The following is an 18,756-nucleotide window of genomic DNA, read 5'->3' on the forward strand; positions in this document are numbered from 1 at the left end:
AAGTTTTCCCATCAGGATGTAACATTTGCAATGAAAGTAGAATCTGTGACTCATGAAAGTTTGAGATCATGGGAAATATCTGTAGTTTTATTAAAAGCTTAAAAGAAATCAAACATTTTTTATTTCTTTATGGGTGGTGGAGATAATGAAATTTTAATAAGTCATTAGGTTACGGTAAAGGCACATGTTTTAAGTGGTAATATTTTAGAAGTTTGCATGTCACAAACTTTGCACTTTCAGAAATTGTATTAATTGAAGGTTCTGCATAAATGTTGGTATATCAGTTGTGAATTCATCACTACATTAATCTGTTCAGAATGAATTTTGCAATAAAATTTGATAGCATCAAAATAAGTACACTTAAGAGTATTGTTTAGATTTAGATACATTTTGAAATGTTGATTTAAACTGTAATTTCAACTGAATCTTATAAACATCAATGTCCCACATCTTCTTATTGTATTTCCTTGAATTCGATAAGACAGAAAAATATAGCTTGTCTCATAGCAAAATAGAAATGCATTATTGTATCCATAAAGTATAGCTTTGTTCATAAAGAACATGACATGCTTTTGGCAGTGGACGATAGCTGAGAACAAATGCTACATATCTAATACCAGCCACACTACTTAGGTATTAGAATCTGACATAGCAGAAATCTTAAACATCAATGTTCTGTATCAACAGGGTACTGTTAGACCTAAAGAAAGTTTCAACCACATGATCTGTTCAATTTGTCATCTAATCCGGGGAAACACAAGGTGAGAACCTATAAATCACTGGTAACGAAGGCAGAAACAATAGGGTAACACAATGGATGATAATGAAAGTGGACAGATCTGAATGGGTCAGACAAGGCCAGGTGTAGGTCTGTCCAGGGAGGTACACTAGCCATCAGCTGTACTTCATTATACAACAACATTCCCTGCTGCTCCACTGACATATTTCCATCCACTAAGTGAAACACATGAGGGATAAATATTTTCGCTACACTTCTCTACTGTGCAATTAGGCAGAGGAATATTTAAAGAGAGGTTCTTCTTTTCTTCTTTTTTCAACAACAGCCACAATGTCTACCTCCAGAGTTCAAAGTCCAGCAAAGAAACCAAATAAGTTTTTAGTAATTTTTAGTCCATGTGATGTAAAACATAATGACAACTTGAAGTTATGCATGTGCTGATTTTCATATTACTTTTTGTCACTTTCTATGCTGATATGCATACGTTTGCCATTTTTTATCATCAACTAAAACAGCCTTTGCATTAAAAATATCACACAATTATTGGCGGTGTATCATAATTGTAAAACTGTAATAAAAATGTTACAGCATTTAGTGATCCTGGGCTAGAATAATCCTATCATTCATACACATATATGAAAGAGTCTTATAATATTGCCCATTCATAATTATAAATTGTTCTTGGAAAAAGGAAGTTGGGGATTAGGGGGTTGGGTGGCAAGAGCGAGTGTTTGGGTGGGTATGGGAAGTCAGGGGTAAGTGGTGTACGCTGCAGTGCATTATATATATATATTTTTTTTTTCCACTTTCTTTTTTACCACTTACTTTAACTGCTGACAGGTCAAACGAACACTCATCTGAAAATGTGTTGGGTTTGGGTTTTATTAGTTTAACATGAGTCATGTAAGGACCTGCCTGCTTTGTTGGTGGAGGAAAGCCGGAGTATCCTGGAAAAACCCACCGACAAGCGGTCAGTACCTGGCAACTGCCCCTCATGGGATTCAAACTCTCAACTCAGAGGTGGAGAGCTTATGGTAATATGTCGAAACATCTTAACCACTCGGCCACCACAGCCCCAATCTGACAATGACAACAGTACCCCGCTCACATGGTGGTGATATTGGTTTGTAACCAATGTGGGTTTCACGAGTACAGTGAAATATTGGATTGTACAGTAAAACATGGTTACGATGAACCTCTGGGCACCAACAAAATCCCTTTACTATGAACATAGTTTGCTATACACATATTACACACATCTTATAGGAACATTGATGGGAATAAAAATCATTACGTTATAACCATGAATTTGTGTGTATTGTTATAAACATGGTTTACTATGAATGCTTCATTCAGTAAATTAATAATGTTAATTAGAAGTTAATGAAATATAGCATTTTATGGTTTGTGTTTTTTTAATAATTCTGAATGCATTGCAATGGAATGCAATAGCACCAACAGTTATCTTTTCTGTTGAGCAAATTAATGAAATGCCAAAACTATACACATTGACATGTATCAATGAATGCTTCTGATATGAAAACAGCTGTCATTCTTTCATTTATGTGTCAGAAATCATTCACAGATACTTGTGAATAAGGAAAATTACATGCTAACTGTATGTCATTCAATCAGTTTGATAACAACCTATCCTATGAAATAATCACAAGCTTAAATTTTTTTTAAAGTTTTTACTTTAAATGCTGTAGATCCATAACTCATTCAAGCTTTCACAAAGGTTTTCCATAAGCAAGCGTTTCATTCACAGGAGTACTTACTTTTTTTTAAATTCAGATTACATACTAATACATACTTGTAATATAAATAGAACTATTGCTATGGCCTTCAATGAAAGGTAGGGTTGAAGTTGGAAGAGAAGGGATATATCTGTACATACTCAGTACTATACTATTACAACTGGAAGTTGTTCTGCTCCTATACACATACATCTTTTGTTTCAATAGGCTTGTATATTTTGGAGTCCATGATTCATTACACACAGGGGAGGGGGTGGCTACAGATTTTGTTGAGAAAGGGGACATAACTCTCCAGGTGTGCTGTAGAAGGGGGTCTGGCTGAAAACCTATCTAGAGATAGTAATCCAGTAGACTGGGGCTCTTCTTCGCCAGACGCCCAGCAGACTGACAGACCACATCTGCCACTAGCTGAGTTTAGTCAGCTGGGGAGGCGGGACAGATAAGATACCTCTCACAATTGATCTGGAGAGCTGGGAAGGTCGGTCCATGGCCTTATAAGCTGAGCGGGGCAAAGATAGACAGTTGGAGCCTCACCCTAACCCTGGCAGCCATATATGTAACTGAGAGGCCCAGCATAACCAAGAAAACTTACTCAACTAACTTCAACCCAAGTCCAATGTAACTTGATCAAAGCCAAGTTAATGCTATTCTAGTTGTATCCTATACACACAGCTTTCTTATAAATACATCCAACCTCAGTCTTACACACTTTCTAAATGATAGTATATATCTATGGGCCTTGTTGTTTGGTGGGTCTATCTTTCAATTGTGTTGTTGGAAGTTATTGGCAGCTGATAATGGAAGAGGAGGAAGAGTTTATGTAGAGGAGGGACAGGTACAATATTTACACTGTTATAGTGGCAACATTCTGGATCAAACCCTGCATGACCTACTTATCACATTTCTCTCACACCTCTCTACAGCATGTGCTTTGGTGCAGGTATATTATTGTTCACCTTTAATTTAAAGGACAATTTCATCAGGTTTGGAAAAAATATTTTTCAAAAAATTTATCGGGAAGTGAATGGTTATTCAAGGAATATTCTTTTTTTTTTTCAGAATATTTTCAGTTTCTGTTGGCAATCGTTTCTTGAGCTTCAGAAGGAGTACTATTTCAAGTTTGATCTGTTCGACTTATTGCGTTGTTATATAGTCACATTCAATATAGCTACTGCCAATGACCTCTGGGTTAGTTAAGCTGCAGGTATGTATCACATAACTTTATCAGCAAGATGTATGCCACAACCTGAGAACTTCATGTAGATTCATCGAATTCCTTCCAACATCGCCCAATTCCTCGCAACAAGAGCCCCAGTAGAGCATGCCGGCAGTATGACGGAGCGGCTTGTGACTAGACTAGGGTAGTGTACATCTTTAGGCATGTATCCCAAGTTGTCTAGTGGGGGAACCCAACGAGCTGTTCTATATATTGCAAGGTCCTGCGTGCTTAACAAGGCTACACCAATCTCTTTGCCAAATATCTATATGCATATTGTCGGTGAGGTAGGGGGCTAACTGTAATGCACACACCGGCGTAGATGTACGTGTGTATGTGTGTATAATGTACACAGGTAGAGCATTGTCTCTGCAGATTAGCACCTGATGGTCACTGAGGGAAGTCGCCTGGAGAAACAGGCTTACCACTATTCTGTTTAGTCTGTAGTCAGGATGGATGTCACTTAATGCACAGGATGTAAGTCTTTTACTACTAGAAGTGTGCTGTGTGCATCTTAGTCATCTAGTATATAGTCTGTCACTTTGTCTTTACTTTACAGAGAATGTTGTAACACTATGTACTAACCCAATGTTCTCTAGTGGAACATTTAGAAATTGGGTGTGATTTGAACTATGAGTGGCTCCAAACTTGTGATTACCTTGACCTGCTTTCCACAGCCAGGCCTGCTGGGACATTACAAACTTGATTAGATTACTGTCAATAGGAGCAGGTTACTTAGGGATTTACTGGTGCATGTAGCCTATAGGGTCTGCTTGTTTTATCTCCTATCCCCTCATTACCATCTTTATCCCTACTTACCTGCATATCCTGTCATATTCATCACTGGTTTTTTAATAGTCCCAATGGAAGGCTAGATTAACAGTAGTTATATTTCTAACATTTTGTTTCAAATTTTATATTGTTCCAAGAACGTTTGGATATACTTTCGTAGTAATGATGATGTTGAAATAGACATCTAATAGTTATTATACTCCAGGGTAAAAGAGAACAGATGATTAGGCCTCAGGATTAACTATCCAATATTAGTGCATGTTGCAAATCTAACAGTAGAAAGCATTTCAATGTTCAATTTAATTTTCATGAGGAACTATTTGCCAAGATATAGAAAGCATTTCTGTGTTAACACAATATACAAACTGTATATATGTTATGATATTGTTGCGCAGTAGACATATAATCTGTTTTCCATATAATTAATCCATAACATACTATAAGCCAGCAGTTTATCGCCGCAGTAAAGCTGCATTATTATACTGACATGTACTGATTGTTTGCTGTTTTTATGCTCCCCGTGAAAATGTTTATTACTATGCCTTTTGAAGTTGGTGTGAATGTTTGCTGTTTATACTCAATTTGCTGGTTGAAAGGGTTTTGTTTGCAACCCTGTCAGTTTTGTACTTTTTTTCATTTCTTTGATTTAAAATTTGAGTGATTGCTATGCAATTTCATTTTTTGAATTTTTAGATCTATATTGTAACTACTTTCCTGGTTTCATCTCCTATTTTTCGGTTTTCATTATTATCCCCCCTTTCCAATTTGTTTCCAAGCCAGCTAGAAAGTATTGTAGGCCAGAACACATTTTATGTGTCTGCTATTTTGTAGTTGGTTGAAACCGGGCCAAATAAGTACAGAAACACAAGCATTTGGTCCCCTTCAACCAGCTGTGAGTGGCATTCTTCACACCAGAGGGCGCTGCTGGCATAGCTTACACTTGCATCTGTTGTATCACATCACTGTTTATAGAGATCAATAGCCAATAACTGTTTGACCTAATGCACCCCCCACACCAGGCATGATCCATACTCTCTCCCTGTCTCTGTCAATATATCACGTCTCCTGTGTGCAACTTCCCCAAACTCGAGCAGGTACTCCATGGCATATATTGCCGCCATTTTGAATTAACTAATGTGCAATATGTTATGTGTATGAAATGCACAGCTGCACGCATGTTCTGTAAGTCTAATTTAAATCAGGCAGTTTAAATTATTTAACTTATTGCATGATTTGTCCTTGACATTATCAAAATATCAGACATGCTGGCTTAAATGATAATCTGAATACATTGGTCGGAGAATCCACATGTTTTGTGTGCTAGTAATTCCTGATGTAACAGAAATTGTAGATCTAGATATGAGACAAGTGTACCTCAGAAATGGATGTCTACGGACCTTACTCCCTGAATCATGAGATCTACCATCAAATTAACCAATTTCCCTACACGTGTAAATGGATCAGATACATCCAAGATTGCATGTAATCAACCAAAACCTATATCATCATCTTCAATTACTTTCAGTTGTACATAGCCACCGTTATCATTTCCCTACACGTAATCAGACATTTTTGTACAGAAATATGCCATTTTATATTCATATCAAAGAAAAGTAAGTTAGCAATATCATGTTGAATCTGCTCTTTCCTAAAGCTGATGGTGCCAATAAAATTCCACATGTGCTGTACTACGTGTAAGAAAGAGTGTATATATGGGAGATGGAGAGGAATGTGGAGGGGGCTCCAGATGACTGGTAAGATCTGATTACCAGCTAGCACATGTAGGAAACAGCAGCAGAGGAAAACCGCCTCAGATTACACTCACTATATACAGCCTTTAATGGAAACCCTGGGTTAAAATCTCTAGTAAAACCTGTATGTATTACAATGCCATACAATGTCAACTGCACATGAATGCCACCATCTTGAAAAGTTTACATCACCTAGAAGAAGATAAATTTCCCCACTATCTCAGCAGATGAATATAACTGCCCAGCCGTGTCTTCAGTAAATGTATGCATTGCATGTCTTCTGTATTAAGAACAGTATGTGTCTACAACAGCATATTAACACACAGGGGTAAAATATAACATATACAGGTAGCAGACTTAGAAGATATAATAGAGAGTAGATTCAGAGATTATCGCCAATGGCAAATATACAGTATAGTAGGAGATTGAGATAAAATCATTATGATATTTAGAGAATATTATCGATAGCAGACGCTGTAAAGCAAATTTTTGTGACAACTTTTTCATGGTGATTTAATTTCGTGATCTAGCCTTACAATGTTTATTTTACCTGTACTTAGAATATTTTTCTTCAATGTATTTTCCTGAATTCAACTGCACTCAAGAATTAGTTTGTTATCAATTAAATTAGAAACTAGTATTGGTGGAACATTTCAAGGTTATTATTAATGGTAGATTATGACAGAATTTCCATTTATAACTGGTATATTTCACAACACTGTCAATCTCATTTTTATGAGAATTCTAATAATGATAGATTTTGAGAACACAACCCATGGCAGATTGACGTCTATACTATAGTAGATTAGGAAAATGTTATTATCTTTTTACAGTGCTAGCAGGTTTTAAGAAATACATGTATGTTATATTCCGGAACAAATGGCATTGGCAACTCTTCAGGATAGAATTAAGATTATGAACAGTACTTATGGAAAAGAAAACCAGCTTACTCAATGGGATATAATTATTACAAGTGTGGTGTAGGGATGGATATGGTTGTACTTCTAATGTACATTTGAAGAAAATTATTTTATCTTTTAATTATAACGAAAGAACCAGCTTTATAATGATGACAACAGCCATTGGATTTTCAATAATGGTTATAAATGTAATTTAATCATAATGAATTGATGTAAAATTCTTCTTATTAGATTGTGTGCCAGAATTCTGGATTATACTTGCAAATGACAAGTGGCTTATTTTATATGTTCAGATAATTCTCAGAGCACTAAGGACTACTAAACATGTGGGATCAGGAATTAACTTTATCTACATCGCAAATGATAAAAGTTTTACAAGTGAGCCTTCATTCCATATCATACATGAAGAATAAACTTCTGTGATACTGAAGTAGACAGAAACTGTGGTGACAAGTTTCCCGCCTAAAAAGCCTGAGAATGACCTAAGTGCTTGTAACACATGTTCTCAATTACCCACAGAACACTTGGGCCCCTGTAATGGTTTGACTTAAAACAGCCTTACTAAGGGAGCTATAGAGTCAGGGGCCCTAAAAAGGAGATTCATGCACACACCAGATACAGTACATCTGGATTTTATTTTGTATTGGCCAGGATTTTGTGTTACCATGGTATGATCTTTTTAAGGGAGGCAAAGCAGGTCATACCCTCCCTTGCATGAATATGGTCAAAAACACTATTGTACAGAGTATCTACACAGTGTACATGGTATCTACACAGTGTACAGGGTATCTACACAGTGCATAGTGTATCTACACAGTGTACAGGGTATATACACAGTGTACAGGGTATCTACACAGTGTACAGGGTATATACACAGTGTACAAGGTATCAACACAGTGTACAGGGTATCTACACAGTTTACAGGGTATCTACACAGTGTACAGGGTATCTACACAGTGTACAGGGTATCTACACAGTGTACAGGGTATCTACACAGTGTACAGTGTATCTACACAGTGTACAGGGTATATACACAGTGTACAGGGTATCTACACAGTGTACAGGGTATCTACACAGTGTACAGGGTATCTACACAGTGTACAGGGTATCTACACAGTGTACAGGGTATCTACACAGTGTACAGGGTATATACACAGTGTACAGGGTATCTACACAGTGTACAGGGTATCTACACAGTGTACAGGGTATCTACACAGTGTACAGGGTATCTACACAGTGTACAGGTATCTACACAGTGTACAGGGTATCTACACAGTGTACAGGTATCAACACAGTGTACAGGGTATCTACACAGTGTACAGGGTATCTACACAGTGTACAGGGTATCTACACAGTGTACAGGTATCTACACAGTGTACAGGGTATCTCACTACAGTTTACAGGGTATCTACACAGTGTACAGGGTATCTACACAGTGTACAGGGTATCTACAGTGTACAGGGTACTACACAGTGTACAGGGTATCTACACAGTGTACAGGGTATATACACAGTGTACAGGGTATATACACGGTGTACAGGGTATCTACACAGTGTACAGGGTATCTACACAGTGTACAGGGTATCTACACAGTGTACAGGGTATCTACACAGTGTACAGGGTATCTACACAGTGTACAGGGTATATACACAGTGTACAGGGTATCTACACAGTGTACAGGGTATATACACAGTGTACAGGGTATCTACACAGTGTACAGGGTATCTACATAGTGTACAGGGTATCTACATGGTGTACAGGGTATCTACACAGTGTACAGGGTATATACACAGTGTACAGGGTATATACACAGTGTACAGGGTATATACACAGTGTACAAGGTATCTACACAGTGTACAGGGTATTAATACGGTGTACAGGGTATCTACACAGTGTACATGATACCTACACAGTGTACAGGGTTTCTACATAGTGTACATGGTATCTACACAGTGTACAGGGTATCTACACAGTGTACAAGTATCTACACAGTGTACAGGGTATCTACACAGTGTCTACATAGTGTAAAGGGTATCTACACAGTGTACAGGGTATCTACACAGTGTACAGGGTATTTACACAGTGTACAGGGTATCTACACAGTGTACAGGGTATCTACACAGTGTACAGGGTATCTACACAGTGTACAGGGTATTTACACAGTGTACAGGGTATCTACACAGTGTACAGGGTATCTACACAGTGTACAGGGTATCTACACAGTGTACAGTGTATCTACACAGTGTACAGGGTATCTACATAGTGTACAGGGTATATACACAGTGTACAGGGTATCAACACAGTATACAGGGTATCTACACCATGTACAGGGTATTTACACAGTGTACAGGGTATCTACACTGTACATGGTATCTACACAGTGTACAGGGTATTTACACAGTGTACAGGGTATCTACACAGTGTACAGGGTATCTACACAGTGTACAGGGTATTTACACAGTGAACAGGGTATCTACACAGTGTCAACATAGTGTAAAGGGTATCTACACAGTGAACAGGGTATCTACACAGTGTACAGGGTATCTACACAGTGTACAGGTTATCTACACAGTGAACAGGGTATTTACACAGTGTACAGGGTATCTACAGAGTGTACAGGGTATCTATTTGATATGAATTCAATTGTATTATGGGTAAATTCTCTTGCAGTACATATATCTCAGTTACAATTATTTTGATTTGGGGGTCATTTTGTCTGATTCATAATCAATGTAACTACTGTTTCAGACATTAAAGATATACCTCACAGCAATATATGGTTCACCTTGGATGATCTTATCAAGTGGTTATAGGAAGGGTTCAGAATTTGAAAATATGTATATTGGCATCAATGGCATGAAGATACTAGAAAAAACATTTTTTTTTCTTCAGTGTTGCAGAGAGGATTACTATTGAAAGAAGACCTTTATATTACAGAGGATGACAAGATATACCACAAAGAAATATGCAAATTAATCAATACAAAATTACAAGAGACCAATAATGATGAATATATTTTTCTATATTGACCACGTTACACAGTGTCCTTTGTTAGGTAATTAGGTCATACATCATCTTCTGTATAGTTTTAAACTGCATTTCAAAATCATGATAACTACATAAATTTGTCATGTTTACTTTGGTTTGATTGGTTAATATTTTGTTATACAGTTAAGGTCATTTCAGCATTGTCCCAGAACTTGCTGGTGGAAGAAAGCCAAAGTACACGGAGAAAAATCGCCGACAAGCAGTCAGTACCTGACAACTGCCCTGCATGGGCTTTGAACTTGTGAATAGAAAGAAGAACAGGATACCAAATAAATCAACAACATATGAATATATCACAGATTACAGTCCTACTTTCTGTTAAAACCATATTCATGGGATCAACCTGAATCCAGGTAAAACAATTTATGAATGACAAATGGATATATATGAACATTTGCAAAGCAATTTTACTCAACATAATGTCCACAATGATTGGAACATGTACTTTTGATGATTTTAACTTTATATCAATAAATTTACCATGAAGTCAAATCAAAGTTTGTCTTTATTTCTCTGGAGCTTCAATTAACATTAAGATGACACAACAACAGATACAGAAGTCCATCTGCTATCATCAGATATAATAAAATCTTGAAATAGTTTTCTCACCGAATTTACAAGATACTTCATAACTTTCATGTGGATGAGATTTCATTAATTCAAGGAAATTTCTGAATACATGTATTGTGATTTAGAAACTCTACAAAATAACTGAAAATTGAGCTCATACGATAATGAATTATCAGTTGAGTATAAGAATATCTTTAATAATGCTGGTCTTGATTTATCCCTATATTTTCACTTGAGCTTAACCCCCGAGAAGGTTCTTTTGTATGCAATCTATCTGATATTTTCCGATCAAGATTATGTAAGTTAAGTGTGGAAAGGAAGAGAAAGATAGGAGGGAGTGGGGATGGATACAAAGGATGGCAGGATGGTGAACAATGGACTGATGATGAAAGGATGTCACATTAGGGATCGTGGGGGAGGGGAGTGGGAGGGGGGAGAAGTGGGAAATTGGTGGGTAAGAGGACTGGGTATAGGGACGACAGAATCAGACAATGATGGGGAGGGGTGACAGGATTGGGGAAGGTGGGGGAGTGGGGTGACAGGATTTGGAAAGGGTGGGGAAATAGGGTGACAGGATTGGGGAAGGTTGGGAGAGTGGGGTGACAGGAGTGGGTTAGGGAGTGAGTGGGTTTGGAAGGGTACTGTGATATAGAGTATGTGTATGACATCATCCCACAGCTGTAGGGGACAGAATCAGTGTAGCATGACTAAGACCGAGATACCACTCAAATTGAAGTCAACCTCAATTACACAATTCCTCTGATGAATACAAACTGCACAATGTGCAGATTACCAGAACACCATATAATGAGTAAAAGACTCTCCATAGAGCATTGCTTTTGTTTTACAATGTTAGATAACTTCCACTGGTGAACTTCAGCGTCTGATATCTTGAGGGCTAATTAATTACATTTACAATGTATAGCTTTTTCTATATCATACAGTTTCTAATACATATTTACTCATAAATATATATTACAATACAATAAAACAAAAGATAAACTCACAAATCTTAGATAATCCTAAAATAATGTTGCACTGTGACTGTATACATGTGCTAAATTCAAAATAATGCTCATTTGTTGTATAGCAATTATTGTGATTGCATAATTTCATCATCGTGCTAACTTGTTCAAAAGCCATTCTGTGTTAAAATTTGATTGTACTGAAATAAGTTTCTATAAACTAACTACATAGATTTGTCAATGCCACCAATCTTCAAAAACCAAATTTCCATAGTTATTTATACTTGAACATTTTAAATATTATTGGCCTACCTCTATAGCATTGTCCTACTAAAAAATTCTCCAGAGAAAATATTTCATATTTTTATCGATTCTATAAACTCTAAATAAAACACCTAATTCAGAATATATGTAGCTTAAATATGTCCATACCCAAAATTATTATACATATTTTTGTTGAAATCATAAATCATTTGAAATTTAAGACCATTATACTGTGTTGCCAACACTATATATAATCTATAAATTCAGACTCTAAAACTACACTCTTTTATCTATTCATGTAATATGTCATATTCTCAGATACTAGACACTATACTCTAAACTATGTAATTCGAATTTGTCAATACCTAAAACCACAAAATGAATCTTTACCATAAATTCTAATATACCTAACGCAGAACAATGTAATGTAAATTTGTCCATACCAAACAATCACCAATCTATACCATAATTTCTAAGACACTTATCTCAGAACTACGTAATATAAATTTGTCCATACCAAATAATCACCAATCTATACTATAAATTCTAAGACACCTATCTCAGTACTATCAAATTCAAATATGTCCATACCAAACAATTGCCAATCTTTACTATAAATTCTAAGACACCTATCTCAGAACTACGTAATATAAATTTGTCCATACCAAATAATCACCAATCTATACTATAAATTCTAAGACACCTATCTCAGTACTATCAAATTCAAATATGTCCATACCAAACAATTGCCAATCTTTACTATAAATTCTAAGACACCTATCTCAGAACTACGTAATTTAAATTTGTCCATACCAAACAATCGCCAATCTATACTATAAATTCTCAGACACCTATCTCAGAACTATGTAATTCAAATTTGTCCATACCAAAGAATCACCAATCTAGACTATAAATTTGTCCATACCAAACAATCACCAATCTATACTATAAATTCTAAGACACCTAACTACGTAGTTTTGTCTGCTGTAGGTTCTATCTATTTATATCTTCAGGGTTGTTATGTTGCTACAAGAGGGATGCCAAAAACTCTAGGCCAGGTATGCAGTCTGTACTTTCAAGAGAGTCTACGGGCACAGGAACATGTCTGAGGAAACATTCGCAAACATTCATCACACCAAATCACACGTAGTCTGCTGGCACAACCAGAAATGCCGAGTAGAAACGAACGTTGAGGATGTCCAAGAAAGTGACATGTTATATCTCATGGATGGACAGTTATTACAGATGGATGAAAAGAAATGGGAAGAAAAAAGAAATGCAGATCAAGGATAAATATCACTAGCTGGAAAACTTTTTTAAATGAAGAAAATTTCTAGTCATAAAGATTACATATAATTAGTCTGGCTTGTCCTGAAATGTCAGTATGCCTATGAAAGTATACCATGCTATGATGGTACAAATGTTCGGTATCTCTAATTGAGATTTGGCTGGAAAAGCAGTGGGTATTGTCTTAGATAACAAGCCAAATACTCGCTTGTGTACCTAATCATGATTTCTATTTACATGCTACTTATTTCTATCAATACTTATTCCATCAAAGTATCTCAACCTGAAAATCTGATGGACATCTAATTAGTTTACATTGTTATTAACAAGTTTATCAATTTGAATCATATGTTTTTGCACTGCAGAACTTTAAACAAAAGTACCAATTACAAGACCATTGCAATCAAAATTAGGAGACACACAAATATATATTTAATTTAACAACACAAAATAAAACACATCAGCTACAACCAATGCTGGTCTTGAAATTCTGTGAGAAAACTGAATAATTTATTGTTGGTAATTCACTCTATCTCCAAAATCAAATAATTTTCTTCTATAATTCTGGTAAAATCCTATAATGACCACCACTGTGGAAAATGTTTGAAAATCTTGTATTGAATATTGGCACCAATAGGTAATTGAGAATAAAAGCTATTGCGATATATCTTTTTTTTTGCATTTTTATTCATAATAAATTTTTTTTATATAATGATATTTGTTTCTATCGATGCTAAATTTATTTGTCTTCTATACATGCTATCAATTCAATGTGCATCAATACTTTAGACTAACGTCAAATATAATATCCGGTCCAAGGGGAGGTAATTATTCATACACCGACCTACAGTGAATGCTCATACTTGAATTCTAATAAGTAATTGTTCATATAATCACCTTGATGGACCAAAATGGTGTTGATAATATAGTGTATTTATAAAATATAATGTTCTGTATAATTTTCATGCTATCATATTAATTCTTATACTGTTTCAACAACTCAACACACAAACATGCAATAAGTAATTTACAACAATCAAAAGACATTAACGGATTACTTTCATATGGCTGCTAATTATTCATGTCTATCATTATTTCCATTATGAATATACCATACTTATTATGACTATAGATACTGAACTTGACTTTGAAAATTTATCATCTGTAATTGGGTGCAATGAAAGCTGTTAAATATATATCAAATAGATTAACCTAATATCATCAACTTATTGTAGATTTTTCTTCTGTTTTACTTGTATTTGTTAAATTTATCAAATATTCGGAATGATTTTAATAATCAAACCTGTCTTTACAATTTGATTTCATGCACAATGAACAGTTTTGAATCTACATATATATTGGAAACAACAAATGTCAGAACGTATTTAAACCTAAATATTGTTTCTGCAACATTTATTTCCTTATCAAAATGTGGCAGTTTGAATAAAGCCTCCAGTTATATTACTCATATAAAGTTCTTGGGGCAGACACCATGAAAATTGTCTTCAACATAAATAGATGATAACCATTTGTTCCATGACGGAAATCAATAGTTCCTTCACAGATAGTTCCTCCACTAATTTTTATACCAATGTCAATTTTGACATTCTGATGCAATACAAAAAAAGCCTGTCTCTCTGTCTTTTCTCTCTCTCTTCAATACCTACTACTTACTATACTACTACCCAACTCAATCACTTTTTGTAAACCAACTTCTTTTTATGGCTACTTAATTGTTTATTTTCATGACTTAAAAAGTACTGTATGTGTTGGTATGGGAAAACCTGATTATCAGAAGAAAAATCACCAACCTTCTATGAGTAACTAACAACTGCACCACATGGTTTTCAAAATCTTTAAAGTAAAAAGAAGAATGTTGGTCATCTAAATAGATTAGGGTACTGCAGTTTTTGATAGTCATGTTTATCCCGATAATAGACAATATAATAGTCAGATATTGTAATGGACCATGTTAGGAGTACAGAGACAGGTCACATGCAGTACATACCTTGGGTTGCCCCGCAGTGCAGCGTGGTGTAACGAGTTAAAGCCATTGTTATTAGCTATAGTCAGATCTGCGTGATGTTCAAGGAGGATGGAGATCATATCATCTCTCTTTTTACTGATGGCATCGTGGAGTGGACTGTCTCCCTCAGAATCCTGACGGCCAAACGTAAACACACTTTAACTCAATCACATGCAGTCTTGAAAACGATACAACTACTGCATATTCAATTTAAATAAAATAAAAAAATGAAAGTTATTCTCCCATACAAAAGTTATAACCTTTATCAGTCAAAGTGCAAGGGAGATAATCAGCAACCCAGACTAAAATGTGAATATTTAAATACCTTCAACAGAACTAAAAATTGATCAAGATTATACAGGAAATATTCTACCATCTATATTTCATTAAACATTTCCCCCCCCACTTTTTCCACATCTTTTGTTTTAACGATTAATCATCTTTTTTTCTTTTTTTTTACATCTATTTTAACATAGCATATTGTTAAGCATAAGCAATAACTTAAATTGTAAATTATTTCTTGCTATCACCATGTAAAAATCTGAAGTGAGCAATATATAAAGATCTAATGGATACAGAACAGACAGACAAAAGGAATCTGGTGCAACAACATTACTTCTAATACAAATTTCTAACACAAACTATCTTTCACAAAAACAACATTCATGGAAACATTATCCAACAAAACAAATCTTGGTATGAACATGCTCTAACTACAGCAGTGAAATGTATCTTCCTGTTTCTAGTGACTTTCAGAGAAGATCAAATTAAACGAGGACTTAAGGAAAAATGTGTTTCTAATGATTTAAAATCAGGATGTCAAATAAGATCAGGAACGGGAACATTACAGTTGAAAATGTGCAAAAGTTTCAAGGATAAAACACAGATGACATCTGATCATAACCAGTGAAACATAGCATTGAAATTAAAGATAAGATATTGGTTTACAAACAGTGCAATAAAGTTTATTTAACATCTATTTTAATTTACTTTATAAATGATACAAATGGATGGAACAACAGACAAATGGACAGATGGATTAGAACTGGCTTAGATAATTCTGTCTTTGCATATAACAGTGCTAACTCCCTTGCGGGTAGGTATCCATTGTGACGTCATTATTTTGTGAGCAAAATTCACATTGTTTTCTCTAAAAAGAATAATGTTATGCTTGCAAGCACATGACATCATAAACAATACCTACCCACAAGGGCAGATAAATCTGTAATATGCAAATGCAGAATAAATAAGGGGTAAGAATAATTAGTGAGAAACGGTAACATTGTTACGACACAAAGAACAACAGCTGAGATGGTCGGGTCACATGTCCAAACCTGTAGACTAGGATGGCAGGCAAGGTCGAGGAGCGTCTTCACAACACCGATGTGGCCTTTGTTTACGCCGATGTGTAAAGGTGTTTGGCGACGTTTATTTCTGGCGTTTAAGTCTGCACCTCCTCGTTGTAGTTGTTCAATCACGCTGGGCTCGTCACCAAATGCAGCATGGTGCACGGCTCTATCACCATCTTTATCCTGTTAGGGGAAAAAAAGGTTTTTATAATTCATCTGTTAAACAACTAATAATTAATCTCAAAATGGTTATGTATTAAGGACAAGTGGCATAAGGATGTTCAATATTGATTAAACCACAGAGTTTTGATATGTCAGGTACACTCCATCTGACACACGACAAACAGAAACTGGAATATATGGCATAAACAAAATTCTCAAGAATCCAATAATTTTTAATGACTCATTTTCCAAAGTAAATTGAATAAATGTATACATTAATAAAGAACTGACAATCTTAATATTATTTAGCTGAAGCAAGTCACTATGCAGAATTTAATATGCAATCATTCATGATAAAATCTCATTGGAACATTCTATTAGAAAGACCCTGCAAACAGTTGTGAATGGACATATATTTGTTTTTATTATTGATCAAATTCTATGTCTACAATAAATTATAACATAATTTTTTAATAATCTGACCAAATGGCATGTAACTGAGTTTTTTGGATTTTTAAAAAAAAAATTCTTAAAAACAAATTATAAATGAAATTTAATGAATATTTTGACAGTGTTTATGTTGCCAAACATATTGGTAATCATGCAAAGCATTCTTTATACTTGATAGCTCATTGAGAAGCAATTTACTCTAACCAAGAATTGACAGCCGTTATATGCTGGCATGGGCTAGAATAATGTCAGGTGGGGGACCGTCCCTTTGGAGATTTCAGACAGAATATTGCAAAGCAAGTCTTTAAGCATTGTTACAACCAATGACACATAAGCTTTTGTTGATTAAAAATAAATGCTTTCTATAGCTCAGGTACTTTAAAGGATAGCCTCCTTGGTTTTGCTGTGTGATGAGTTTCTGTGGTTTGGGAGACTGAGATATGTCTAAGTTGTGCATCCTTACAAAACCGTAACTCTTGCCAATTTCAAAGCATTATCTCAATAAAGCTTACGGTTACAGACATCAAATACCATTCCTTATCCGGTCCCTTATAGTGACAAAGCAAAAAGCAAAAAAATATGCTGTACAACCAAGACAAATATGATGTTTTTACATTATACCTGTATTGATGTCAAGGTTACTGACATAAAATCTTCACAAAGGAATTGAACAGGTCCACATATAGTATATTATTTATTTTAACAAGCATTTTAATTTAAAAATTCATGTTATTCTTTTTCTTCAATATCATACTTCAAACAAACTATCTATCTTTTAATTCAATAAGAAATGTGAGTTGAAATTAAATTCTTAAATCCCGTATGAAACAAGTGTACTGTGCTGAACAGAATCTGTCACAATAAGCTGGTATTTGACAGGATATAATTGCTTTAAAAAATGTCAATATCTTTCAAAATTTGACTCCACTTTGACAAAAAATATCTTACGAAGAATTCACCAAAAATTAAGTTAACATTCTAATTGCATTCAAAGCTTGATGAAGGAGAAATCTTCCCCATGACCAACAAATAGGTCAAATTTGGAGAATGTCTTTACAAACAGATAGCAGTACTGAAGGTGAGATCTTAACTAACTGTATCCTCATTTGTACGCTAGGATTTCTATTCTGTAATCAATAGCTATTTACTATTGTTTTAATTTACTAAAGATTAAACTTACCTCTGGTTAGCTTTAATGTCAAACCTACCAAAGTTTAATTTAAGGTAAAACCTACTTAGGATAAACCTGATTTGACCTACCTTCCGTGACTTAAGAACAAACTAAGCATCGGCTAACATGAGATACACCATTTCCAATTTCTAACTAGGCTCCAGTTAATTTAAGATCAACCACCTCCAGTTTAAACTTATAATCTACCTCAGCTCCAGTTGACAATGGTATCAACCATCTCCAGTTTACTTGAGATCATACTTAGCTCCAGTTAACATGAGATAAATCA

General features: G+C 35.1%; 1 protein-coding gene and 1 long non-coding RNA gene across 5 annotated transcripts in view; one reads left to right on the forward strand and one right to left on the reverse strand.

The window, feature by feature from the left end:
• The window catches only part of LOC138325569 (E3 ubiquitin-protein ligase MIB1-like), a 72,054-nt gene that overhangs the window by 38,625 nt on the left and 14,673 nt on the right, over positions 1–18,756 (reverse strand). For all 4 annotated transcript variants that reach the window (XM_069271329.1, XM_069271327.1, XM_069271328.1 and 1 more), the window contains exons 12-13: positions 16,670–16,867; positions 15,318–15,469 (exon numbers count right to left, since the gene is read on the reverse strand). In XM_069271329.1, coding sequence (XP_069127430.1) covers positions 15,318–15,469; positions 16,670–16,867 — 350 coding nt within the window. The remainder of the gene's footprint in view (positions 1–15,317; positions 15,470–16,669; positions 16,868–18,756) is intronic.
• LOC138325573 (uncharacterized) lies at positions 3,969–13,974 on the forward strand. Its single transcript, XR_011208800.1, has 2 exons — positions 3,969–4,189; positions 13,036–13,974. It is a non-coding gene; the product is annotated as an uncharacterized lncRNA (long non-coding RNA).

This window comes from Argopecten irradians, chromosome 6 (assembly GCF_041381155.1).
Source record: "Argopecten irradians isolate NY chromosome 6, Ai_NY, whole genome shotgun sequence".
NCBI lineage: Eukaryota > Metazoa > Mollusca > Bivalvia > Pectinida > Pectinidae > Argopecten > Argopecten irradians.